Raw genomic sequence first — 27,361 nt, forward strand, 5'->3', positions numbered from 1 at the left:
ACTTCCAAGGGTTTTCGATTTTCCCATTCAAAGACTGTGGCTATGCACTTCTGTAGGATGAGAGGGGTACACCCGGACTCTGATCTCCAGCTTTGTGGCTGGAGACTCCGTTGTGTGACAGAGACGAAATTCTTGGGCCTGACTTTTGATTGTCGTTTGACATGGGTCTCACACTTGGCAAATCTTAAAACATCATGTATGAAGGCTCTCAATCTATTGAGGGTTCTGTCCCATACCTCTTGGGGTGCTGATCGAAGGACACTCTTGCATTTGTTTCTGGTTTTTATAACCTCTAAGCTGTCATATGGCTGTGAGGTATATTCCTCTGCCACAGAATCAAGACTAAAAACTCTAGATGCTCTCTATCATACTGGTTTTCGCCTTGCAACTGGGGCTTTTCGGTCCTCTCCAATTCCCAGCTTATTGGTGGAAGCTGGTGTGCCTCCCTTAGATCTACTGCGTCAGTCTGTTGCAGTACGGTGCTGGCTTCGGATTCGTCGCCTTCCAGACTCACTTGTCTTTGAGGGTGTGACGAAACAGTCTTGTCTTTTGTGTTATAGTAGACGCCCTCGCATGCCTCGTCTATTTGGCTATAGGGTTCAGGATATAATGGAGGGGTTTGGTTTGTCGGCAGTACTTGTCAGTCCTGTTCGAATCCCGAGGGTTGCGCCTTGGATATTGCCCAAGGTAACTTTCTGCAGGCCTATTGCAGGTTCAAAGGGTTTTATCGCTCCTCAGTGTCTTTTAAGGTTATTTTTAGAACATTCTTCTAGTCATGGTGGTTCTGTGCCTGTGTATACTGATGGCTCTAAATCCGCATCAGGTGTTGGTTTTGGAGTGGTATTTCCCAATTTTAGTCGTGGAGGTAGTCTTCCTTTGGTTGCCTCAGTGTTTACTGCAGAGTTGTCAGCCATCATTTTAGCCTTGAAGTTGGTGTTTGTTCACCCTGACAATTATTTTTCTATTTTTAGCGACTCTCAAGGGGCGCTTTTGGCCCTGGACTCTTTTAACTCTTCCCATCCCTCAGTTTTAGCTATTTTGGAGTGGCTGTTCCTCATTCGTCGTTGGGGGAAGAGAGTGGATTTTTGCTGGGTTCCCGCACATGTTGGTGTGGTGGGGAATGAGACTGCGGATGCATTGGCCAAGGCTGCGGCTACTCAATAGCCCCCAACAGAATATCTGCTTCCTGCATCTGATCTAATACCTTACTTGCAGGACAGAATGCGTGTGTGTTGGCAGAGACGCTGGGATGGTGTTGCTCATAATAAGCTGAAAGATGTCTTCCAGAGAGTGGTTGTGCCAAGGGTTCTCCCTTCCATGCCTCGGCCATTGGAGGTAGCTCTTGCTAGGCTTCGCATTGGGCACTCTCGGCTTACACATGAGTTCCTGATTGCTTTGTTCCCCTTACTGTCCATCACTTGCTGGTCGAGTGTCCAAGTTTGGGGGACCTGCGTTGGAGATTCCTCTATAGGCATACAGGGGTGGATGGTGCCTACTGTCTCTCCTCAATGCTTGGTGGAGCCCATAGCGATTTTACTGATGTTTATGGTTTTCTTCGGGAGGGGGGGCCTCCTTCCACTTTTATAAGAAATTGTTTTCTCTTTTAACTATTGTTTTATTATTTTCAGTGTTTTATTTCTAGAAAAAGTTATTAACTTTATATCGATTATGCACTATTTATTTGCCATGTGTTTTAGCTTATTGTCCGGTGGCATATGACCTTAGCAGTTGCGCCACCAGTTTCTACTACAATCAATCAATCAATCAATCAATCTCTCCACTGGGCTTCTCTGATTGCAGTCTTATCACCTTAACTGTCCTGTCACCTCAGTAAGGCATTTTGGAGCTGCTGATTGGGAGGACCTCAGACAGTACATATTTCTTTCCCCTGGAATGATTATTGTTTCCGGGGCCGATAATCATCTGAGTGTGCCTCATGCATTACAGGGGTTATTATCTCAGGCATGGAAACATACCTTTCTCTTTTTTATCCTGTGACTAATGCAAAAAAAAAAAAAAGAACAACATTGTTTAATTACGCCTATTCAAATGCTATCCACATCAAGGAAAGGGCCTTCAGAATTTACCGGAGCCTGAATCTCATCTCTTCTCTATTTCTGGATAGAATCGTGCTAAGTCCGTCCATCACTCTGCTAAATATAATATCAGTCATACTAACTCAAATTCTTCTAGCTCCTTCTGATGCATGCTAAAAACTTTTCCAACAACTTTACTTCATCATCCTTTCCTCCTACTTTCCACTCTGACGACTCTGTAACTTTCTTCTACTGAAAAAGCAAACTCTTTGTTTAGAATTTCGCCTCCAGTTCCACCTCAGACGATTTTGGTCTTTTTCCTCCATCACTTCCTCCCTTTTACTTCCTCATGGCTGACATTACATTTCTTCAGTTGGTGTGTTTTCTGCCATCATGGACTTTAATACTGACAAGACACGTGGGCCTGATGGGGTCCCTCCATTTGTCCTCAAGTGCTGTGCTTCTGTGTTTACACCCTGCCTAGGTAAACTCTGTCGCCTTTGTCTGTCAATTTGTACCTTTCCTTCTTACTGGAATTTTGCTCCTATGGAAAGTTGATAATTTCCAGCCCTCTAAATATCATCATATTTTTTTATTGCAAGGAAGAATGAACCAAGGCCAAGAGTCTGTAAATTTTTCTGTCCAAGAAAAAAAAAAAAAAAAAAAAAAAAAGATAAGAGAGCCAAATTCAAGAGCTGTTCATTTTGAGGTCCCCGGACACACTGCGTGTAGAAAACTGGAGATCATAGGCAGTGTGAAGTAAAGACAGAGGGAGACATTTCCACAGTTGACTTGTTGCATATATGAAGAACTTAGAGTAATGGTTAACTCTTGCATTAGAGAGCTGGAAGAAAAGGAATGTGAATTTGTTGCTAGATGGGTGCTATGCACCCTCTGTAGTGAACGAGGGATGCAAGCAGAAAGTTCAGATGAACAGTGACTATTGAAGTACCGATAGAAAAGAGATATTGATGCAACAGTACAATGAAGATACAAAGGTTTAAGGGAGCTAGTAAGACGAGGAGAGTTAATGAGACGAAAAGCTTTTGACTCCACATTGTTGAGAAGAGCTGTATGTGAGGAGCCTCCCCACACATGAGAGTTGTACTCTACATAGGGGTGAATAAAACCTGTGTGTAAAGTCAACAACTGTGCAGGAGTAAATAAGTCAGGGAGTCGGCTTAGCACACCTAATTTTTTGGAAGCAGATTTTATAAGAAAGGTAATATGTTCTCTCCATGATAAATCTCGAGAGAATGAAGCCCCGAGTATGTTTTAAGATGATGCAGGATTAAGCTGGATATTGTTGAAAACTAGAGGGTACTCCTGTGGAAGGTTTTGTCAGGTTGACAGATGTAAGAAATGAGCTCTTGATACATTAAAAACAACACGATTACTTTTACCCCAATCAGATATATGAACCAAGTCAGACATAAAGTGTGCCATAGCCTCATCCCTTGTTTGTTGAAGTAAGTGCTGAGATGAACACTGTGGGAAGTGAATGGAAAGGTGAAGGGTGGAGTCATCAGTGTATGAGTGCATAGGGTTAGATATACAGCTTAGAAGATCATTGATGAACAAAAGAGAGTTGGTGATTGGACAGAGCCCTAAGGAACACCACTACTGATAGTTCTAGGAGAAGAACGATGGCCGTCTACAGTAGCAGCTATAGTACGACCAGAAAGGAAGCTAGAGATAAAGGCAGAGAAAAGAAGGATAGAAACAGTAAGAGTGCAGTATGGAAATTAAAGATTTGCGCCAGACTTGATCTACAGCCTTTGAGATGTCAAATTCAATGGCAAAGCTTTCGCCAAAGTTCCGAAAGGAGGGCGATCAGGAGTCTAAAAGGTACCTGAGAAGATCGCCAGTGGAGCATCCCTGGAGGAACTCATACTGACAATCGGAAAGAGGGTCGTGACAGGAAAGATGCTTTAAATTTTTTGGTTAAGAATAGACGCAAAAACTTTTGAAACACATATTGTTAAAGCAATTACACTAACATCCAGTATTTGTAAAGTGTTTGAAACTATTCTGTAATTAAAAAAAAAAAAAAAAAAAGCACCTCTCCTATCATTACCTTCTGTGATTGTCGTTAGGGGCTCAGGCAGGGGTACTCCACTAGCCATCTTTTCACCTTCCTTTAAGACTCCTGGTCATCCTCCTTTCGGGACTCAGGTGAAAGATTTGCCATTGCACTTGACATTTCAAAGGCTTTCGATCGAGTCTAGCATAAATCTTAAATTTAAGGCCCTTTTACGGTTTCAGTCCTATCTGTGCCTTTATCTCTAGTTGTTCTATACCTCCTGTTATAGAGTGCCAATGTTCTTCTCGAGCTATCAATAATGGTATTCTTTAGGGCACTGGCCTGTCACTAACTCTCTACCTTCTGTTCATTAATGACCTACTAAGGTTTACATGTAACCCTAATCACTCATATGCTGATGACTCTTCCCCTCACCTTTTCATCTACTTCCTGTAGCGTCCATCTCGACGATTACTTCAACAAACAAGGGGGGAGTCTATGGCACACTTAATATCTGACTTGGCTCATACCTCTGAATCGGGGAAAAGTACCCTTGTTTTAATGCATCGAAAACCCAGTTCTTACATCTTTCGACCCATTAAAATCTACCAGAGAAATATCCTCTAATTTTTAACAACACCCAACTCAATCCTGCATCACCTTTGAACATACTTGGGGTTTCATTCTCTCGGGATTTATCTTGGAAAGATCATATTACCTCCATTTATAAAATCTGCTTCCAAGTGATTAGCTGTGCTATGTCGACTCTGTATATTATTTACCCCTGCAAAGCTGTTGACTTTTAACAGGGGTTTTATTTGCCTTTGTGTACACCACTGCTTTAATGTGTGGGGAGGCGCCCCACATACGACAAGGTGGAGTCAAAGACTTTTCATCTCATTAACTCTCCCCTCTTACAGGCTACCTTCAACCCGTATCTCTTTGCTGTGCTGTTGCATCTTTATCTCTTTTCTATCGCTAATTCAATGGTTACTGGTCCTCAGAATTCTCTGCTTGCATCCCTCAACCACTATGGCAGGCGGGTAGCACCAGTGTAGATGCAAACTCTTATCTCTTTTCTGTCCAGTCCTTTAATGCAAGAGTCAACTGTTAATGCCAGTCCTTTATGTGTGCATCAGGTCAGCTCTGGAACTGTCTTCCTCTGTCTGTGTTTCCTACTGCCTATTGCCTCCAGTCTTCCAAACACAATGTGTCCAAGCATCTTGAACAGATCCTCAATTTGGGAATCTATTATCGTGTATTTATTTTTGCTAAGAAGAAGCAGTTTCCAAGCTTATAGCGTTTATTTTCATTTTTTCCCGTTAAAAAAGGAATTGCTGCAATATAGTGCATCATACATGGACTCTGGATTGTTGTGATGGTAAACTAGTATTTTTTTGTGTGCAGTTCCTCCCGTGCAGTAAGAACTTAGCCAAATAAGTGCTTTAGAATAAAAAATACATGCATATCAGAAATGGACATGACGATAGCTCAAAAGATCTTATTCTACTTAGAAAACCCACTCACAGAGAAAGTAAAAACAGTTGTAAAAGATAGTCATGTGTAATAAACCTTGGAATTTCTTTTCTCTTTCTCATCGAACACACTGTAATGCACATTGTCTCTCTGAATAAACCGGAAAAATTGGGAAAATAAGCTGAGCTAGCCAAACGTATAAGGGGTGATGATTCATTCACGTGGCGGTGGCCTAGGGCAGTGATTCCCCAATTACCTTCATTAAACTCCTCCTACCTCCACAATGTCTCCACCTACAGCCGACTTGGGGACACTTACAATGGAAAGATGAAGGAGAGATGAATAATCTGGTCTTTAATTGAAGTCCAATATACTGTAATTATGCAGCTATGACAGGTTGAAAAAGCCTACTTTCAAGGAAAAAATGCGTACGAGAATGACTTGGCTTCTAAGACTCCCAAGATTTAGGGGTTAAGACTGAAGTGAATGTAATACTTGGATAACTACATTCTGAAATTGTTGGAGAAATGATGATGACCAGGAGTGGTATCGATGGTGTCTGAAGCCCTGTTCGAGGAATTATGTCTACACTTCCTGTACTGGTACTGTAGGACAGGTAGTGCTGGTAATATATTCAAGATTTTGATTAGAAACTCTTTGTGAGGCACAGGAAGCTAGAAAGGGTTGCATGAGCTGAGACAAATGATTAAAAAAGATTAGAATGTTTAAGTGTTGAAGAAGGGTGGGTGTAATACACAAGGTCAAGATTATTATAAGCTTAGCAAAAGATTTAGTCAATTTTGTTTTCATGGCAAAAAAAAAGGTAAGCATATGCCACATTCAAATACTTGGCGTCCTACAAAACAACTACAAATTAAAATTTAGGCATTAGAGGTACGTTCTTTGTTGATGAATAACTTACCGTTTGTCAGATGCTGAGATTTCATCATTTACAACCAAGGTGTTCATCATGGAAAATGTCCAGTGGGAAACGAGTAGAGCCCCAAGGTCTATCCTGGGCAGGCGGGTGACCACCAGGAGCCTCGTCGACCACACCAGGAGGCGGCCATTGAGGGACCAATCGGCGACAGCAGTGAGGAAGGCTGGGTCGTCACTCACCACCACCACCATCACGCACCACGACACCTGCCGCAGCTGCTGACGTCACCATGGTACAGATTAGCTGTGTGACCTATCTCCCTGAGCCTAATGTGAGACTGACCAACCCACCTCAGCATTAACGTGATAATAACCTACCCACCTCAGCAGTACAGTGAGAGTGATGCACCCACCTCTGCACTAATGTGAATGTGACCTATACACCTCTCCAGTAATATGAGAATAACCTACCCACCTCATCAGTAATGTGAGAGTGAACTACCCTCCTGAGCAATAATGTGAGAGTGGCGAACCCACTTCAGCTGTAATGAAAGAATACCTGACTGCCTCAAGAGTTATGTGAGAGTGACCTACTTGCCACAACAGAAGTGTTAGACTGACCTTCCCACCTGAGCAAAAATGTAAGAGTGACCTACCCGACGAGCCTGGCTGATCACTGGGGAGAGCTGTGCCTGCGTCAGGTTAGTGTCCTGGCCGTCCACACCCACCTCGAACACACCCACACCCCATGCCGCCCCAACATCACCAATATTCTAATGAAAATCAGTATATAATTATGCAACATAAATTAGTTTTCATAGGGTTAAGAAGCAGGCAAGGAAAGTGTATTATTACTTCAATATCTATTGCTAATTTTCTATCTGCCTATCTATAGCCAAATATCTCAATCCCACAAAGGAAAACAACAAAGAAGTAGGTTCGATGTCACTCTGTCGCTGGCCATTGTGTTGCCTTCCCCCAGCTCTAACCCCCTGTCTCATATGTCTCTCCACTCCATCCCTCTATCTTATCCTTGGTCTCCCCCTCCCTCTTTCCCCCCTCCACCTTACTCATATACATTCTCCTCATCAGGCTCTCGCTCCCCATCCTCTCCACGTGGCCAAACCACCTCAGTGTATTTCTCCTAATGCTTTTTATCACATCCACATCCACACCACAATGCTCCTTCACTGTCTCATTTGTCAGTCTGTTTCTCCATGTAACTCCACATGCTCCTCTCAAATAGCTCATTTCCGCTGCTCTCACTCTTGACATGTACCCATCCAATAACGTTCAAGCTTCACTTCCATGCGTTGGAGTTTGTATCACAATCCTATCATGCAGAGGCTTTTTTATCTCCATGCTCACTTCCCTATTCCATATCACTGTTTTCTAAGAATCGGGGACCTTCCTTCTCTGTTGTACCTTGTCATGGACATGGTCCTCTAAATTACCATCCTTACTCATCACACCACCCAAATACTTAACCCGAGGCGTCCTGACAACGTATGGATACGTTGCCATGTTTTGTCACGGTGACACCTCATGACGTATCCATATATTTTGCAATTGCGAGGTCCGTCATTTGCACATTTTTCAACATTCATGGATGATTTTTGGTAGGCATATGTGGGAGACCTTCCTCTACCCAACGCCAGGTGGGGATAATGCCTGGCCCCACCTGACCCCACCTCCCCCCCGCACGCCATTTTCTTGGCAACTCACCCGTTAGCAGTGGCCTAGTTTGTATAGATATGTCACACCACGGTCTCTTCAATGACGAAAATCAAGGCAAAAGTGATTCCCGAGGTGGAGGACAAAGGAAGAAAGAAATCAGAGGAATAAACAAGCGAATTGTTGAGGCAATAATGTTATAAAGGAATGCGCCATATGTTGATGTTTTTGGTGAGTGAACAACACTTATATTGCCTATATTATTGTGTGAAAACCAATATACTCTTGTACTACATAAAAATTCGTACCAAATAAATATTTACATATAATGAGTGGTTTGGAATAGTTATCCCTTCCGAGAGCCTGGCCTGAGAGAACACAGTACCAAGGTGGGGGTACTGTTACCTGTATTTAGTATTTCTACACTCAACTCAGCACTTTCTCTCTGAATTTTCGATGTTTCTCATGAAGAGCAGAGGTTTTAGCAAAAAAAAAAAATCTGCCAGGATTTGGGGGGGGAGGTCAGTGGTGAAAAACCATCCAGCCTCGCCCCGCTGCAGGGGGTCACCTTGACGTGGTAGCGGGGTTTGAAACGTGGTTGGCGGTGCCACCTACTTTGGAGGCCTGCCTACCTTTGTAGGGTTTGGTATTTGTTAACCTCGTGGACCAAGCACCCCCTGCATCACTGGTGGAGGAGGCCTGCTGGTGATGTTAGTCCCTGCCCATTTGCCATCTAGGGTGGGACTGTTGCCTCCCCACGTGTTTGCCGTGCGAGGCGCCCCGTAATGCTGGGAGACGGGAATCCTGGGGGTTGAGTGATGCTGCACGATGCACCCTGCAGCTAGCAATACACCTCTTTGGTCCCTTATTCTGGCTAGACGGGTGGCCTGGTTGGGCCCGACCAGGTCAATCGGCTGGTCATGCGTTGGCTAGGGTCAAGTGGGGACTGGGGGGCCTGGTAACTCCTATTGTCCTGGAGTCACCCTTGCCCAGGTCCTCCTGTGTTTACCCGTGTATACTCTCCCGCTACTTCTGGGGTCGCCAGTGGTGTTATCCCTGGCATATGACCTCCCCTTGTTGGGCTCCATGGTGGGTGGAGGGGTGGGGGAATGAAGTTTTTTTGTAAATCATATGGTGCCAAATAAACAAACTTCGGTTGACGACTCTGGATCCGTCCATGGAAACTCCCTGATTGCCACCTTAAAGCCTTACCAAGCCCCTGGTGAATGTCCTCCTCTGCCCCAGCGTTCAACTGGGACTGGGAGGTGGTCACGTTGGGTGGGTACAGCTCTAGGGTTGAGCACAGAAGAGCCTGTGCCTGCATCATATGCAAAATATCTAGTAATGAAATCCTCCGTAGGAGGGTCAATCCTAGATATTGATATCTTTGAATTGCACCGTGCCATTGTCTCATCCCTTGGAAGAGAACCAAAGATCTCTTCCCAGGGGGATGGCAGTATTCTAATTGAGGTGTCCTTCCCAGAAGAGAGCTCTCGTCTAATGACTCTGACCTCTGTAGCAGGCTCTGCAGTTCCCTGTGTTTCTCATGGAACATTTAACCAAACGAAGGGAGTCATTTTCTCTCGGGACATCCTCCGATACTTGGAGGAGCGACTGTTGGAGGAGCTGTGGTCGTTTGGTGTGGTGAAGGTTGAGCGCCTTCAGAAAAAGATAGATGGGATTCTGACCCCGACTGCAACATTGTTCTTGACATTCGACAAAGTGGCATTGCCTAGATCTGTGAAACTAGCGTGGTTATCGATTCCTGTGAAGCCGTATGTGCCAACCCCAAAGCGCTGTTTCTATTGCCAGGGGTATGGACATGTTACCCATTTTTGCCGCCGTGCACGGGCTGGCCTCCCTGGTGTCTGTATCTCTTGTGGCAGACCAAGTCATACCGGTGACTGTCCAGGACCCCTTAAATGCTATCACTGTGGGGGCCCTCATGCTGTATCTTCTAAAAGTTGTCGTCGCTACTGCTTAGAAAAGGAGATTTTGTCAATTCAAGCACTTGAGAAGATTTCATTTCCTGAGGCTAAGAAGAGAGCCCAGACTCACTTCTTCCAGCCCGGTGTTACCTATGCTTCTGTTCTTTCTGGAAAGCCAGTGCACTGCCCTATATCTCCGAGAAGGCTTCAACCCAGCCCAGTGCCCACTTCTACATCTAGAGCTTTGCGGGATGGTGTCCCCGCTGCTCACACTGTTTGTGAAAATGAACCTTCCCCACTCCCTACTCAGACTGTTTCCACCCCCACTCCCGTGGCTGACAGCTTGAACGCTTCTGTGGTGGTGGCAGATGTTCACGTTGACCAGACTCCTTCTCCCATCGTAGCCAGTATGCCTGAGGCTCCATCTGCACCTGCTAAACATCACCGTTGTTCATCAGAGTCCTCTGAATTTGAAGACCGGCCACCTAAGGTCTTTGTTGTTGACCCTTCTGTTGACACATCTCTTGTTCACTCTGTCCAGCAGGCTGAGGGATCTAGCCAGGTGACAGCTGAAGCTGATGGTTCACTGCTGGTCCGGTCCCACCCGGGGAGGTTGTTGGACAACTTGCTAGTGCTAGAGATCTGAAGTATAGGATGGCCTCCTCAAATGACTCTAGACCTCTGGGCTCTACTTCCACTTCTGGGGCTTCTGGTGGGGGCACTGGCCGTCCTACACCTCCAAAGACAGCCCCCAAGCCACCTTTCAAACAAACTGGTGTGCTCACGCCAAGAAGGAGTGTTGTAAAACTTACTTCCTCAGCCTCTCGTTTACTCACAGATGTTCGACAGAGGGTGCGGGTTTCTGGTGCTGGGCAGGCTCCTGTCAAGAGCCTTCATAAGCATCAATCGAAACCCGCTTGCTTGTCAGGTGTACAGTCCCGCACTTAATCATCATTCCTCCATTATGGGTTTCATCATCCAGTGGAACTGTTGGGGTTTATGTGCCAACTATGAGGAATTGTGTCATCTTGTTTCTCAATTTACTCCTTTGTGCATGTGTATCCAGGAGACCATGGTGGGAGGTACTGTTCCTTCCGGTCCTTCTTGCTAACATGCCTTTTATTCTGATCCTGTGCCAGGCCAAGGTCATCATGGAGGTGCTGCTATCTTCCTTCGCAAGGATATTCCATACAATCATCTGGACATCACTCCCCTGCAGGTTTTCGCTGTCAGGATGTTTTTACGTCGGCAGTATACAGTTTGCAGTCTTTATCTTCCTCCTAGTGCTACTGTAGAAAGGGCAGATCTGGAATGCCTTTTTCATGACCTTCCTTCTCCCTTTCTGTTACTAGGAGATATGAATGGTCACCATCAGCTGTGGAGAAACAGTGAGGCCAACCCTCGGGGTGTAATGCTGGCCTCTTTAGTGGAAGATGAGGAGTAAGGCATTTTCAATGTCAATAAAATGACTTATTTCCATAGTCAGACTGGAACTTTTACTGCCATTGATTTGTCTTTATGCTCAGCTGATGCTATTTTAGATTTTACCTGGGATGTGTTGCCAGACCTGTATGGCAGCAACCATTTTCCACTACTTTTAACTGCTAGTGCTGCTGGACCTTGGCCACGTCTTCCTCGCTGGCTTCTGGATAAGGCTGACTGGCTAAGTTTCAGGGAATTAAGTTCCATTTCCCTTTCTGTCAACGACTTTGGCTGTCTTACTGAGGCTGTGTCATATTTCAATACCGTGTTGCACTCAGCAGCCCTGTTATCTATTCCAAAAACGAAGGGTCAGTTTTCTAAACGTCCAGTTCCATGTTGGAACTCTGAGTGCAGTTCCACAGTGAAAGCCCAACGAGTCGCCTTCTCTCGACTTCGTCGGCACCGTGGGGATCCTCAGTATTTGGTGGCGTTTCAGAGGGCATGAGCTCATATGAGGCGGGTTTTACAGGAGGCCAGGCGTTCATCCTGGAAGGGTTATGTTTCCTCCATTAATTCGAGGACTTCCATCACCCAGGTGTGGAACTGGGTAAGGAAAATTTCAGGAAAATTTACTGTTCCCTCCCCTCCTGTTTTATCTGCAGCAGGTGGAACTGTGGCTGATCCACTTGCTGTTGCAGAGTTGCTTGCTGATCACTTTGCCAGTGTGTCAAAGAAGGATGTAGTTATGTCTTTGGCTTGCCACTGTCGGCGCCTAAAGTCTCGTGGTCTCAGTTTTGCCTCTGCTGGAGGAGAGCCTTACAATGTTCCATTTTCAATTTCTGAACTCCAGGCAGCTCTGTCGCAGTGCCATGATTCCTCTCCTGGTTATGATGATATTCCTTATGCCTTTTTACGCCACCTGTCTGATGAGTCCCTGTTGTTTTGGCTTTCACTGTTTAACCCGCCCCATCCCGACGTTTTTGGGCCTTTTTTTTTTTTGGCTCATACATCCGCTTTTGGTGAGAAACATCGAAAATTCATAGAGAAATCGCTCACCTGAGGTTTAAAATACCGGATTTAGGTGCGAGTACTTCCTTACCTGACTGGGTTTTAACAGGCTGGCACCAAAGAAAACGAGTTCTATGGGAGGGTAACTATTTTATCCACTCATAAACAGTATTTATTTATTTACTTGGTACGAATTTATATGTAGTACAAGAGTATATTGGTTTTCAAACAGTAATATAGGCATAAGCATTGTTTCACTCACTAACTCATCACCATTCATGACCTTTTTTTCCCCCACATTACCTGATCATCATTTCTGACTATTTCTTCCTCTAAACATTGTCCTCCACATTGTCATCGACTGGGGAATCACTCTGGCCCTGAATGTCTTTATTGGCCAGGTCACTGGTAACAGGTGAATTGTCGAGATAATGGCGTGCAGGGGGGGGGGAGGTTATGGGGTGTAAGGCATTGTTCCCGCTTGGCATCTTGTAGAGGAATAGAGGAAGGTGTCCCGTGTATACGTGCCAAAAATCACTCGCGAAATCACTCGTGACAATTGAAAATTGTGCAAATTAGAGACCTTGCAATGTTGCCGCGTTAATTCACGTCACCGGGACGGCACGGGTTAATAAGATCTGGTGTTCTGGGGAGTTTCCAGCTTGTTGGGGTGTTGCTGTAGTTATCCCCATCCCCAAACCAGGTAAGGACCACCTACAGGCGACGAATTATCGGCCTATTTCTTTGACATCTTGTATATGTAAAGTTTTGGAAAAAATAGTCAGTGTTAGACTTCTGTGGTTTTTAGAGAGAGGCGACTTCTTATCTCCTGCCCCGTATGGTTTTCGAAAATTTCGACCTACCTCTGATGCACTGCTGTCCTTGGAATCTTCTGTCTGTGAGGCTTTCTCCAATAACCAACACCAGGACACGGTCTTCTTCAGTCTGGAGAAGGCATATGATACTGCCTGGCGTCATGGTATTTTATTCTCTCTCTATGAGTTTGGTCTTCGTGCACTCTTGCCCATTTTTATTCAACAGTTTTTATCTAACCGGATTTTAAGGGTGCGAGTGGGAGGAGTGCTTTCTACTGCCCGAACACTAGAAGATGGAGTACCACGGGGAAGTATCCTTAGTGTTACTCTGTTTGCTGTAGCCATTAACAGAGTCATTAGTGTACTTCCTGACAGAGTACGAGGATCACTATATGTCGATGACCTCTCGATTTCCCTCACCGCGTCTAGAATGTCTGATAGAAAGGAAGTTGCAGCTGGCTCTCAATCGAATTTCTGACTGGGCGGAAACTCGCGGTTTCCATTTTTCTTCAACAAAGGCGGTGGCTATGCATTTTTGTCGTCTTCGTGGGGTTCACCCTGACCCTGATTTGTATCTCTATGGTAGGAGAGTATCCTGTGTGGAAGAGACGCGGTTTCTGGGTCTTCTGTTTGTTAGATGACTAACCTGGGTTCCTCATGTTCTTTCTGTTAAGGTGGCTTGTCTTAAAGCTTTGAGTCTTTTGAGGATTTTAGGTCATACATCCTGGGGTGCAGACCGTCAGACCCTCCTCCTCTTGCATAGGTCTCTTATTCTTCCTAAACTTGAATATGGGTGTGAGGTCTACTCCTCTGCAACAGATGCCCGTCTCCAGTTGTTATATTCTGTGCATCATGCTGGTGTGCGTCTGGCAACGGGGGCATTCAGATCATCCCCAATTCCTAGTTTATTGGTGGATGCTGGTGTACTCCCCTTGGATTTGCGACGCCAGTTGCTAATGATGAGGTGTTGGTATCGTCTTCACCACATTCCAGACTCAATTTCTTGTGCCATCGTCTCCCAGGATTCCCAATCTTCTGTTTTTGACACCCGTCCTAATTTCCCAAAGCCATTTGGTTAGAGGGTCCGGTCTGTTATGTTAGCCCTCTCTGTTCCGAGACTGGCAATTTGTCCACATCGGATCCCAAGGGTGGGTTCATGGCTGCTCCCTCGCATGACATTCTCTAGGTCCGTTGTTGAAAAAAAGGGCTCACTTCCCTCTCAGGTGTCCCTCTCTCTCTTTTTAGAACATGCCTCCATTCATGAGGGTTCTCTCCCCGTCTATACTGACGGGTCTAAGATGGATACTGGAGTAGGATTTGGTGTTGTCTTCCCTTCCTTTAGTAGGGGCGGTAGCCTTCCTGGCATTACTTCAGTGTATACCGCGGAACTGACTGCAATTTTATATGCTCTTAAAATTATTTTTACTCTCCCCCAATCCTTTTTGTGATTTTTAGTGGCTCGTGTAGTGCTTTGTCTGCACTAGAGTCTTTTAATGCATCCCATCCATTGGTTTTATCAATTTTAGAGTGGCTTTTTCTTCTTGGCCTTTATGACTGCAGTGTAGACTTTTGTTGGGTACCCGCACATGTTGGTGTGGTGGGCAATGAGAGAGCAGATACTCCAGCTAAAGCTACGTCTTCTCAACAGCCCCCAACCAACTACCCACTTCCTGCTTCTAATGTAACACCTTACTTGCGGTATGCAAGTCATACGTGTTGGCAAAGACAGTGGGATGTAGTTTCTCACAATAAACTAAAAGAAATCTTTCAGAGAGTGGTTATGCCAAGGGTTTTTCCCTCTATGTCTCAGCGATTGGAGGTGGCTCTCGCTAGGCTTCTCATTGGGCATTCGTGGATTACACATGGGTTCCTGATGAATGGTGAATCTCAACCGTACTGTGATGACTGCCTTTTTCCTCTTACTGTCCGTCACTTGCTGGTCGAGTGTCCGAGTCTGGGGGACCTACGTCAGAGATTCCTTCAAGGGCATAAGGGGGCAGATGGTGCCTGCTGTTTGTCCTCGATGCTTGGTGAAGCCTCTAGCGATTTTAGTGATGTTTTTGTTTTCTTCAGGAGGCGGGCCCCCTTCCACTTTTATAAGTACTTTATATTTTATAAACTATTTTTTTTATTATTTTTCAGTGTTTTATTCCTACTACCTGATATTAACTTTAATTTGAATATGCACTTTTTATTTTGCTGTGTTTTATTTAGTTGTCCGGCGGCATATGATCCTGGCAGTTGCGCCGCCAGGTTTTAATTATTTGAAATCATTCGATCATCCAGCCTCGCTGTGCATTTAGTGACTTCATTTCTCTCCAAGACCACAGCTTTACTTCTCTCTGCATTCACCTTTACATTCTGTTTCTTATACATTCTTCCAAATTCAGTCACCAAGCCTTGTAATTCCCCTTCGTCGACATTTAACAATACAATATTATCTTCAAACAATAGAACAGGAAGTTTCGAAACGTTGCCCTCTCTCATTAGGACCTCTCCAACATCCACTGCCCAACCTTGTATCTCTTTTATAACTCCATTTATATACAGACTGAAGTGCCATGGGTACCTGATAAATACCGGTATTTGTTCTGAACCAACATTCAGACAGAAATATATACTCAGTACACCATCCACTTGTAGTGCGTTTTAGCACCCTCATACAAAGTGTACCCTTCATGGCATTCAACAGCTTCCCACTTACTCCATATATTCTTCATATTTTCCACATTCTTATTTTATCCACTCAGTCATATTCTTTCTGTATATCCATGAAGGTCATATACAACTTCTTTCCCTTTGTAGAAACTTTTCCATTGAAGATCTTATGACGAATATCTGATCTACACAACCTCATCTCTTCCTAAAACCTCCCTGTTCTTCTCTAACTCATCCCTCTGTTATTTCCCTAACTCGGCCAACAAGTAGCCTACCATATAATTTTCCTATTACACCTAGAAGACAAATGCCACTTTGATTACCACACACTTCTTTTTCCCTTTCTCCTTTATGTAAGGGAATAATTGTACCCGACTTCCAATCCTCCAGGACTCTACCTTCCTCTCATACCAATCTACACGCCTTCCATATCCAGTTCACTAGTATCTCTCCCCCGTGCATCAGCATTTCATCACACACTCCATCAGTTCCTGGGGCTTTTGCCATTTTTACTTTCTTCTTTGCTTCCACCACTTCCATCGTACTGATCACTTCCTCCCTTATCTCCCTCCTCGTCCCAGTTAATCCCTAGCCACTTTTATTCGCACTAGTTTCATACTCGGTGTTTTACAATTTCTTAAAGCGTTCTCTCATTCTGTTCACTTATTCTCCCTTCTCCACTAGCAATATACCATTTTTATATTCCATTCCCATACTTTCTTTGTCACCCTGTCTAACTTTTTTTACCTACATCCTAATTATCAAGCTATTTATTACACTACAATAATGACTTTGATAGAAGAATAAATTGCTTTCTGTGTATTATTGAGTACTAAAGGAAATTCTCATTCTTAAAACTCAAATCTTGCTGTGAGACAATCGCTATGGTCATGAACAGAGATATCCAAGTATTGATCTCATCCAGTTATAGAGCCTAATTTAACATCCATTAACGTAATCTTTCGTGTTACCTTTATTAGAGTGCTATTTGCTACTACGTTGTCCGTGAGCAGCAATGGAAAACAACTGCCTTGTAGCCAAGTTTCCAGCACTGAACCAACCATCGGTACCGATTCCCACAGACGATCTCTAGAATCTGTAATGAAATAATGACTCTCTCTCTCTCTCTCTCTCTCTCTCTCTGTATAAATAAATGTAACTCTCTCTCTCTCTCTCTCTCTCTCTCTCTCTGTATAAATAAATTTACATGCATATAAATATATATATATATATATATATATCAATCCATCATCCAGTCCTACGTTGCCCCCTCCCGCTGCAGGGGGTCACCTTGACGTGGTGGCGGGGCTTGAAGCGTGGTTGGCGGTGCCACCTACTTTGGAGGCCTGCCTACCTTTGTAGGGTTCGGTATTTGTTGACCTCGTGGACCAAGCACCCCCTACATCACTGGTGAAGGAGGCCTGCTGGTGATGTTAGTCCCTGCCCATTTGCAATCTAGGGCAGGACCGTTGCCTCCCCACATGTTTGCCGTGTGTGGCGTCCCGTAATGCTGGGAGACGGGAGTCCTGGGGGTTGAGCGATGCTGCACGATGCACCCTGCAGCTAGCAATACACCTCTTTGGTCCCTTATTCTGGCTAGACGGGTGGCCTGGTTATGCCTGACCAGATCAATCGGCTGGTCATGCGTTAGCCAGGGTCAAGTGGGCACTGGAGGACCTGGTGGCTCCTATCTTCCTGGGGTCACCCTTGCCCGGTCCCCTGGTGGTTACCTGCATATACTCTCCTGCTACCTCTGGGGTCACCAGTGGTATTTATCCCTGGCATATGACCTCCCCTTGTTGGGCTCCATGGTGGGTGGAGGGGTGGGGGAATGAAGTTTTTGTCTGTTTTCATGGCTGCCATTAAAAAAACATCTGGTGATGACACTGCATCTGTCCCTGGCCATTCTTCGGAATGTAGCTCCCTCATTGCCACTCTGGAGCCTTTTCAGGCCCCTAGGGACTCTCCTTCTCTGCCCCAGCGTTCAATTCGGAATAGGAGGAGATCCCGTCAAGTTGATTCGGCTCTGGGGTTCAGCTCAGATGATAAGGTGCCAGAAAAATATGCAAAAAATCTGGTTATGAAACCTTCTATGAAAGGGACAATGCTGGATTTTGACATATTTGATCTGCACCGTGCCATTGTCTCAACTTGCAGCAGGGAACCTAAGATCTGTTCCCAAGGGGATGGAAACATCCTTATTGAGGTGTCCTCCCCAGAGGAGAGCTCTAGATTACAGGTGCTGACCTTTGTTTCTGGTGCTGCAGTTGACTGTGCTCCCCATGCTACTTTTAACAGGTGCAGAGAAGTGATTTTTTCCCTTGACCTCCTACGATACTCAGAGGCGCGACTGTTGGAGGAGCTGAGTTCTTATGATGTGATATGTGTCGAGCGACTACAGAAAAAAATTGATGGTGTCCTGACCCCAACTCCGACCATCTTCTTGACTTTTGACAGGTTGACCCTACCTACCTCTGTGAAGCTGGCTTGGCTATCACTTCTGGTGAAGCCATATGTGCTCACCCCAAGACGGTGTTTCCACTGTCAGGGGTATGGACATGTCAGCAAATTTTGTCGTCGTGCACAGGCTGCCCTTCCTGCGGTCTGTGTCTCGTGTGGAGGACCAAACCATACCAGTGATTGTAAAGGACCCCTTCAATGCTATCACTGTGGAGGTCCTCATGCTGTCTCCTCAAAAAAATGTCCGAGGTACTGCCAGGAAAAGGAGATTTTGTCCATTCGTACACGTGAGAGGGTTTCATTTCCTGAACCTAAAAGGAGAGCCCAGACTCTCTTCTTTCAGCCTGGGGCTACTTATCCTTCTGTCCTTTCTGGAACGGCAGTGCGTCGCCCTGTATCTCAGAGGCAGCCTCGAACGATTCCAGTACCCACTCCTTCAACTCGTGATTTACAGGAAGCTGTCCCCATGATTAGTACTGATTGTGAGAATGATGTTTGCCCGACCGCTACTCCAACTGTTTCCATCCCCACTGCGGTGGCTGATGGCTTGCACACTTCTGTGGTGGTGGCAGACGTCCACGTCGACCGGACTCCTTCTCCTGTCTTACCCAGTATGACTGAGCCTCCATCTGTACCTGGCAAACGTCACCGTTGTTCGTCAGAGTCCTCAGCGCATGAAGACCAGCCACCTAAGGTCTCTGTTGTCGACCCTTGTGTCGACCCCTCTCCTGTTTCCTCTGCTCCGCAGGCTGAGGAATCTAGCCAGGGAACAGTTGAAGCTGATGGTTCACCGCAGGTCCGGTCTCCACCTGGGGATGTTGTTGGACAACTTGCTGGTGCTTTAGATCTAAAGCATAGGATGTCCTCCTCAAATGATCCGAGTCCTGTGGACTCTATTTCCACTTCTGGGGCTTCTGGTGGGGGCAATAGCCGTCCTACACCTCCAAAGACAGCCCCCAAGCCACCTTCCAAACAAACTGGTATGTCCACTCCAAGAAGGAGTGTTGTAATACTTATTTCCCCATCCTCACGTTTGTCTTCAGATGTTAGACAGAGCATGGGGGTTTCTGGTGCCGGGCAGGCTCCTATGAAGGGTCTTCATAAGCATCAATCCAAACCCGCTCGCTTGTCAGGTGTACAGTCCCGCACTTAATCATCATTTCCTCCATTACGGGTTCCATCATTAACTGTCGGGGTTTACGTGCCAACTATGAGGAACTGTGTCATCTTGTTTCTCAATTTACTCCTCTGTGCATGTGCATCCAGGAGACTATGGTAGGTGATACTGTTCCTTCCGGCCCTTCTGGCTACCATGCCTTTTATTCTGATCCTGTGCCAGGCCAAGGTTTCATGGAGGTGCTGCTATCTTCCTTCGCAAGGATATTCCATACTGTCATCTGGACATCTCCACTTCCCTGCAGGCTGTCGCTGTCTGGATGATTTTACGTCAGCAGTATACAGTTTGCAGTCTTTATCTTCCTCCTAGTGCTACTATTGAAAGGGCGGATCTGGAACGCCTTATTCATGACCTTCCTTCTCCCTTTCTGTTACTAGGAGATATGAATGGTCACCATCCGCTATGGGGAAGCAGTGAGGCCAACCCTTGGGGTGTAATGCTGGCCTCTTTAGTGGAAGATGAGGAGTTAAGCCTTTTTAATACCAATAAAATGACTTATTTCCATAGTCAGACTGGAACTTTTACTGCCATTGATTTGTGTTTATGCTCAGCTGATGCTGTTTTAGATTTTACCTGGGATGTGTTGCCAGACCTGTATGGCAGCGACCATTTTCCGTTACTTTTAACTACTAGTGCTGGTGGACCTCAGCCACGTCTTCCTCGCTGGCTTCTGGATAAGGTTGACTGGCCACGATTCAGGGAATTAACCCGCCCCATCCCGTCGACGTATGGGTACGTTGCAACGATTTGCATTTGACAGTCCCGGCGACGTACCAGTACGTCGTGCAATTGCAAGGTCCCTAATTTGCACAACTTTCAATTTTCGCACGTGATTTTTCGTATGTATGCACGGGACACCTTCCTCTATTCCTGTACAAGATACCAAGCAGGGACAATGCCTTACACTGCATAACCTCCCCCCTCCCCCCCTCACGACATTGTCTTGGCAAAGGACCTGTTACCAGTGACCTGGCTAGTAAAGTTATTCAGGGCCAGAGTGATTCCCCAATCGATGACAATGTGGAGGACAATGTTTACATAGCATTTGAAGAAGAAACAGCCAGAAATAATGATCAGGTAGTGTGGCAAAAATAGGTCAGGTATGGTGATTAGTTAGTGAGTGAAACAATGCTTATAATGCCTTTATTACTGCTTGAAAACCAATATACTGTCATACTACATATACATTCGTACCAAGTAAATAAATAAATACCGTTTATGAGTGGATAAAATAGTTACCCTCCCATAGAACTCGTTTTCTTTGGTGCCAGCAGGTTAGAAAACCCACTCAGGTAAGGAGGAACTCCTACCTGGATTGGGCACTTTAAACCTCAGGTGAGCGATTTCTCTATGAATTTTCGATGTTCCTCACCAAAAGCGAAGGTTTTAGCCAAAAAAAAAAAAAATCGAAAATACCTGGGGACTGGGGGATGTTGGAGGTGCGGAAAACCTCGGGACGTGAGGGGTTAAGATCCATATCCCTTTCTGTCAATGAGTTTGGCTGTCTTACTGAGGCTGTGTCATATTTCAATACCGTGATGCACTCAGCAGCCCTGTTATCTATTCCAAAAATGAAGGGTCAGTTTCCTAAACGTCCGGTCCCTTGTTGGAACTCAGAGTGCAGTTCCGCAGTGAGAGCCAAACAAGTTGCTTTCTCTCGACTTCGTCATCACCGTGGGGATCCTCAGTATATGGTGGCGTATCAGAGGGCACGAGCTCTTATGAGGCGGGTTTTAAAAGAGGCCAGGCGTTCATCCTGGATGGGTTATGTTTCCTCCTTTAATTCAGGGACTTCCATCACCCAGGTGTGGAACCGGGTAAGGAAAATTTCAGGAAAATTTACTGTTCCCTTCTCTCCTGTTTTATCTGCAACAGGTGGAACTGTGGCTGATCCATTTGCTGTTGCAGAGTTGCTTGCTGATCATTTTGCCAGTGTGTCAAAGAACGATGCAGATATGCCTTCGGCTTGCCACCTTCGGCGCCTAGAGTCTCGTGGTCTCAGTTTTGCCTCTGCTTGAGGAGAGCCTTACAATGTTCCATTTTCAATTTCTGAACTACAGCCGGCTCTCTCGCAGTGCCATGATTCCTCTCCTGGTTATGATGATATTCCTTATGCCTTTTTATGCCACCTGTCTGATGAGACCCTGTTCTTTTTGCTTTCACTGTTTAATAAGATCTGGTGTTCTGGGGAGTTTCCGGCTTGTTGGGGTGTTGCTGTAGTTATCCCCATCCCCAAACCAGGTAAAGACCACCTACAGGTGACGAATTATCGGCCTATTTCTTTGACATCTTGTATATGTAAAGTTTTGGAAAAGATGGTCAATGTTAGGCTTGTATGGTTTTTAGAGAGAGGTGACTTCACATCTCCTGCCCAGTATGGTTTTCGAAAAATGCGATCTACCACCGATGCACTACTGTCCTTGGAATCTTCTGTCACTGAGGCTTTCTCAAATAACCAACACCCAGTCATGGTCTTCTTCGATTTGGGGAAGGCATATGACACTGCCTGGCGTCATGGTATTTTACTCTCTCTTCATGAGTTTGGTCTTTGTGGACGCTTGCCTATTTTTATTCAACAATTTTTATCTAACCGAATTTTAAGGGTGCGAGTGGGAGGAGTGCTTTCTACTGCCCCAGCACTAGAAGATGGAGTACCACAGGGGAGTATCTTTAGTGTTACTCTGTTTGCTGTAGCCATTAACAGTGTCATTAGTGTACTTCCTGATGGTGTACGAGGATCACTTTATGTCGATGACCTCTCGATTTCCTTCACCGCATCTAGAATGTCTCTGATAGAGAGGAAATTGCAGCTGGCTATCGATCGAACTTCTGATTGGGTGGAAACTCGCGGTTTCCATTTTTCTTCAACAAAGACAGTGGCTATGCATTTTTGTCGTTTTTGAGGGGTTCACCCAGACCGTGACTTGTATCTCTATGGTAGGAGAGTATCCTGTGTGAAAGAGACGCGGTTTCTGAGTCTTCTGTTTCATAGACGACTAACCTGGGTTCCTCACATTCATTCTGTTAAGGCAGCTTGTCTTAAAACTTTGAGTCTTTTCAGGGTTTTAGCTCATACCTCTTGGGGTGCTGACCATCAGACCCTCTTCCTCATGCATAGGTCTCTTATTCTTCCTAAACTTGAATATGGGTTTGAGGTCTACTCCTCTGCAACAGATGCATGTCTCCGGTTGTTAAATTCTGCACATCATGCTGGTGTGCGTCTGGCAGCCGGGGCATTCAGATCATCTCCGATTTCGAGTTTATTGGTGGATGCTGGTGTACTCCCCTTGGATTTGCGATGCCAGTTGCTAATGATGAGGTGTTGGTATCATCTTCATCACATTCCAGACTCATTTTCTTGTGCCATCGTCTCCCAGGATTCCCAATCTTCTGTTTTTGACACCCGTCCTAATCTCCCAAAGCCATTTGGTCTGTTATGTTAGCCCTCTCTGTTCCGAGACTGGCAATTTGTCCACATCGGATCCCAAGGGTGGGTTCTTGGCTGCTCCCTCGCATGACATTCTGTAGGTCCGTTGTTGAAAAAAAGGGCTCACTTCCCTCTCAGGTGTCCCTCTCTCTCTTCTTAGAACATGCCTCCATTCATGAGGGTTCTGTCCCCGTCTATACTGACGGGTCTAAGACTGATACTGGAGTAGGATTTGGTGTTGTCTTCCCTTCCTTTAGTAGGGGCAGTAGCCTTCCTGGCATTACTTCAGTGTATACGGCGGAACTAACTGCAATTTTATATGCTCTTAAAATTATTTTTACTCTCCCCCAGTCCTTTTTTGTGATTTTTAGTGACTTGCTTAGTGCTCTGTCTGCACTGGAGTCTTTTAATGCATCCCATCCATTGGTTATATCAATTTTTGAGTGGCTTTTTCTTCTTGGCCGTCATGGCCGCCGAGTAGACTTCTGCTGGGTACCTGCACGTGTTGGTGTGGTGGGCAATGAGAGGGCAGATACTTTACCTAAAGCTGTGTCTTTTCAACAGCCCCCAACCGACTACCCACTTCCTGCTTCTGATGTAACACCTTACTGGCGGTATGCAATTCGTATGTGTTGGCAGAGACACTGGGATGTTGTCTCTCACAATAAACTAAAAGAAATCTTTCAGAGCGTGGTTGTGCCAAAGGTTCTTCCCTCTATGTCTCGGCGGTTGGAGCTGGCTCTCACTAGGCTTCGCATTTGGGCATTCACGGCTTACACATGGGTTCCTGATGAGTGGTGAATCTCAACGGTACTGTGATGACTGCCTTGTTCCGCTTACTCTCCGTCATTTGCTGGTCGAGTGTCCGAGTCTGGGGGACCTACGTCAGAGATTCGTCCATAGGCATAAGGGGACAGATGGTGCCTACTGTTTATCCTCAATGCTTGGTGATGCCTCTAGCGATTTTTGTGATTTTTTAGTTTTCTTCAGGAGGCGGGCCTCCTTCCACTTTTATAAGTAACTGATATTTTATAAACTATCCTTTTATTATTTTCAGTGTTTTATTCCTAGTAACAGATATTAACTCTAACATGAATATGCACTTTTTATTTTGATGTGTCTTTTACTTTGTTGTCCGGCAGCATATGACTCTGGCAGTTGCGCCGCCAGTTTTTAATTATTTGCAACCAATCAATCAACCTACATTATCCCATGAGGAGTGTAGAAGCCCGGGGTTACCACCCAGCGTAGTAAATGGTTTCATATATATATATATATATATATATATATATATATATATATATATATCCAATGCTTTCTTCACGCTGTCCATCCCTTCTATTCGTGGTCTCCCTCTCAGCCTAACACCTCTCACATCAGATCTAGTTATCTTTTTCACCAGTCACTCATTATCCATTCTCTCCATATGCCCAAACCATCACAACACTCTCTGCTCAACTCGATCAGCCATCTCCTGAACAACTCCAGTTCTCTTTCGCACTTCACCATTTCTCACTCGATCCATACGCGTCACTTCACACATACTCCTCAGACACCTCACAATGGCGTATCCAGGATTTTTGGCAGGGGGGGCAGACAGTTGGAATATTTCCCCAAAATATCTGTCACCACAAATTCTCATAGATTTGATGTTTTATGTCATAAGAAATAACTTACTGTCACATTTGTTCCAATCTCTTAAAGAAAAACTATCTTTTCCCCACATATCCCCCCCGTGGGCAGCCACCTTGTCGTGGTGGGGGGGGCTTGCGTGCTCCGGTGATCCCACAAGCCTGCCCGTGGATGTAACGACATCTGGCAGGGTCTCCCATGCGGGTAGGGTTGTGGGTGAGGGGTCTGACTAAGCGCTGCCCGAAACGTAGGTTACCCGTATGGGTCATCGGTTCCACCCTCCAGAGGGATCGAGTCAGTGCTGTCCTGAGTTGGTTGGTTGGGTGTCTGGGCTGAGGGGTGTTGGGGAGGGGGGTCTTTGCACTGGTGGGAGCAAACTTTCGAATCATGGGGTGTCCTTTTTGGGACACCCTCTGGGGACGAGGTACCCCGCTCCCATCAGACCGTGCTCGGTCCCCTCACTCCTTCGTAGGCCGTTTCCCTTGGCTCCTGGTGCCAATTTATTTTCATAAATGTATTTATGGATACAGTGAACAATTCTTTACCCACTCATGTGGTCGGTGACCAGCCACACGAGTTGGCATCACCCTGTACTCCCAGGGTCATCTGCCAAAACTGCAAATGAAGATGCCCTTCCTATCGAGGTGTTACCTGGTGTGTTTGTTAATAACTCCTACACAAAATACGTAGTCCTTAAAATGGATAATGGTACTTCTTTCCGGAACCTGAATTGTTCTCAGATTCACAGTGGTCTAGTTTCAGCATGTGGATTTACCTCCAAGGTCTCTTTGCAAGGTGATGGTTCTCTATTACTAGAAGCTAGGAATGAAGAGGAGAGTTCACGCATCCAGTCCCTAACTATAGTCGCTGGTTATCCTGTATCTGCCTGTCGTCACTTGGTCCTTAGCCAGTCCCGAGGGGTTGTGTATTCTCGTGACTTGATCTCATATTCTGATTCGTCCCTCTTAGAGGGGCTGGCTCCTCAGGGTGTTGTAGGAGTACAGAGAATTATGAAGAAGGTTGATGGGATTTTAACCCCCACGCCCACTCGTATCTTGACATTTGACCGTCTTACCTTGCCGGAGGTTATCACTGCTGCGTGGTGGAAGCTAAAGGTCTTATATTCCCCGACCCAGAAGATGCTATTATTGTCAAAGATTTGGTCATGTCCGCCGTTCTTGCCGGCAGGAAGCGTCTGGCCTTCCTGAGGTCTGTGGAAATTGTGGTGGAATTTCTCATGGTATAGATGATTGTTCTCAACCCTCTAAATGTTTGAACTGTGGAGGAGCACATGCAGCCTCCTCAAGGGATTGCGAAGTATACAAATATGATAACAAGATTATTTCTGTCCGAACGAAGGAGGAAATTTCCTTTTCTGAGGCAAAGGCCAGGGTAAGGGAGCGGTTCATTCACCCTGGGTTTACCTTTGCTGCTGCATTGTCTTGCCATAAAGCTACCCGGCAGGTGCCCGTGCCATCACACAATGCCCATCAAATTCTCAGGGTTCTACTTCCCGGCCTTCTCGCACGGGGGGTTCCACTGAGGGAGTGTACCCTGGAAGCAGCTGTGCTTCCTCCAGGGAGGTGCCTTCTGTCTCTGAGGGTGTCCCCTCTGCAGTGGTTCTTCCACCGTCTGAGAGTGCCTCCCCCATCCCAGTTCCTCCGGTTCCTCCTGTGACAAACACCCGTGTCGATGCTACACTTTGCTTTGACACATCCAAAACTCCTGATGTTCTTCCTGTGCATACTTGTCCTGACATATCCAAAAAACAACAGCGTCTCTCATACTTCTGTGTCAGCTGCTACTCCCGTACCGACTGCTGCTCCTGTACCATCTGCCCACTCTGCTACTGTTGCTCACTTTTCTTTACAGTGTGGCACTATAGTTTCTAATGCTTTAAGTTCTGGTGCAGAGATGGAGGTTGCATCTGCCAACCTCAAACGAGTGAGGAGTGAGGAGTTTTTGGGTGACTCCCCTTCTTCTAAGGTTCAAACTTCTGTACCACATGAGGATTCTGAGGGGGCTCTTCGCTCGACAACCCAGTCAGTGGTGGCGTCTGAGTCTGTGGGTGTTCATGATGGCCCTTCTAGGATTCCCGTCCCTGCCTCTTCCTCAGGTGCGGTGTTGCCTGGGTCTTTAGATACTCATAGAGCTCAGTCGCTTGCTCCCTCTGATCCGTCACCCAGCAACCAACCTTTGGATGATTTGGTTGGGGGGGGTTCGGTTGGCCCCAAGGTGCCAGCTGAACCCTCACATGGGTGTGCGGACGGGGCACGTGGGTCTTCCAAGAAGGTCTCTGTGCTTCGGACTCATTCTGGCCATGGGCGGGACATGTCTCGGGGTAAGGGTACTTCCACCCATGGAAACTCTAAATCTTCATTGCCTTCTCGGTTGGTGAGGCAGAGCTCCACGCCTAGGAAGAAGGGCTTTCACTCCCTTCCCAATGAGGTTGCTACATAGCTTTCTAAGTTCATAATATTTAATACTAATCACTATGGCTCAATCGGTACCAATCTGTCTTCAGTGGAACTGTAGAGATGCCATGGCAAATTGGGAAGAATTGCAGTTATTACTCTCTGCTCTGAACCCACTGTGTGTGTGTCTTCAGGAGACAATGGTGGGGGACAGACAGTTCCCTTCCATTAGGGGGTATAAGGCCTTTCATGGATCTCCTCCTGGTGGTCACAGCGGTGGGTGTGCAATTATGTGCCGTTCTGATGTCCCCTTTATTTCCTTTGAGATTCAG

General features: G+C 45.8%; 1 protein-coding gene across 1 annotated transcript in view; it reads right to left on the reverse strand.

The window, feature by feature from the left end:
- LOC145395827 (ionotropic receptor 93a-like) overlaps window positions 1-9,412 on the reverse strand; it is a 151,222-nt gene extending 141,810 nt beyond the window's left edge. The window contains exons 1-2 of the mRNA XM_080269358.1: window positions 9,296-9,412; window positions 7,036-7,187 (exon numbers count right to left, since the gene is read on the reverse strand). Of these exons, the coding sequence (XP_080125484.1) occupies window positions 7,036-7,187; window positions 9,296-9,412 (269 nt within the window). The remainder of the gene's footprint in view (window positions 1-7,035; window positions 7,188-9,295) is intronic.
- Window positions 9,413-27,361: the final 17,949 nt, after the last annotated feature.

The sequence above is a fragment of the Coenobita brevimanus genome, chromosome 33 (genome assembly GCF_032717465.1).
Source record: "Coenobita brevimanus isolate Jiangsu-jjx chromosome 33, ASM3271746v2, whole genome shotgun sequence".
NCBI classification, from domain to species: Eukaryota; Metazoa; Arthropoda; class Malacostraca; order Decapoda; family Coenobitidae; genus Coenobita; species Coenobita brevimanus.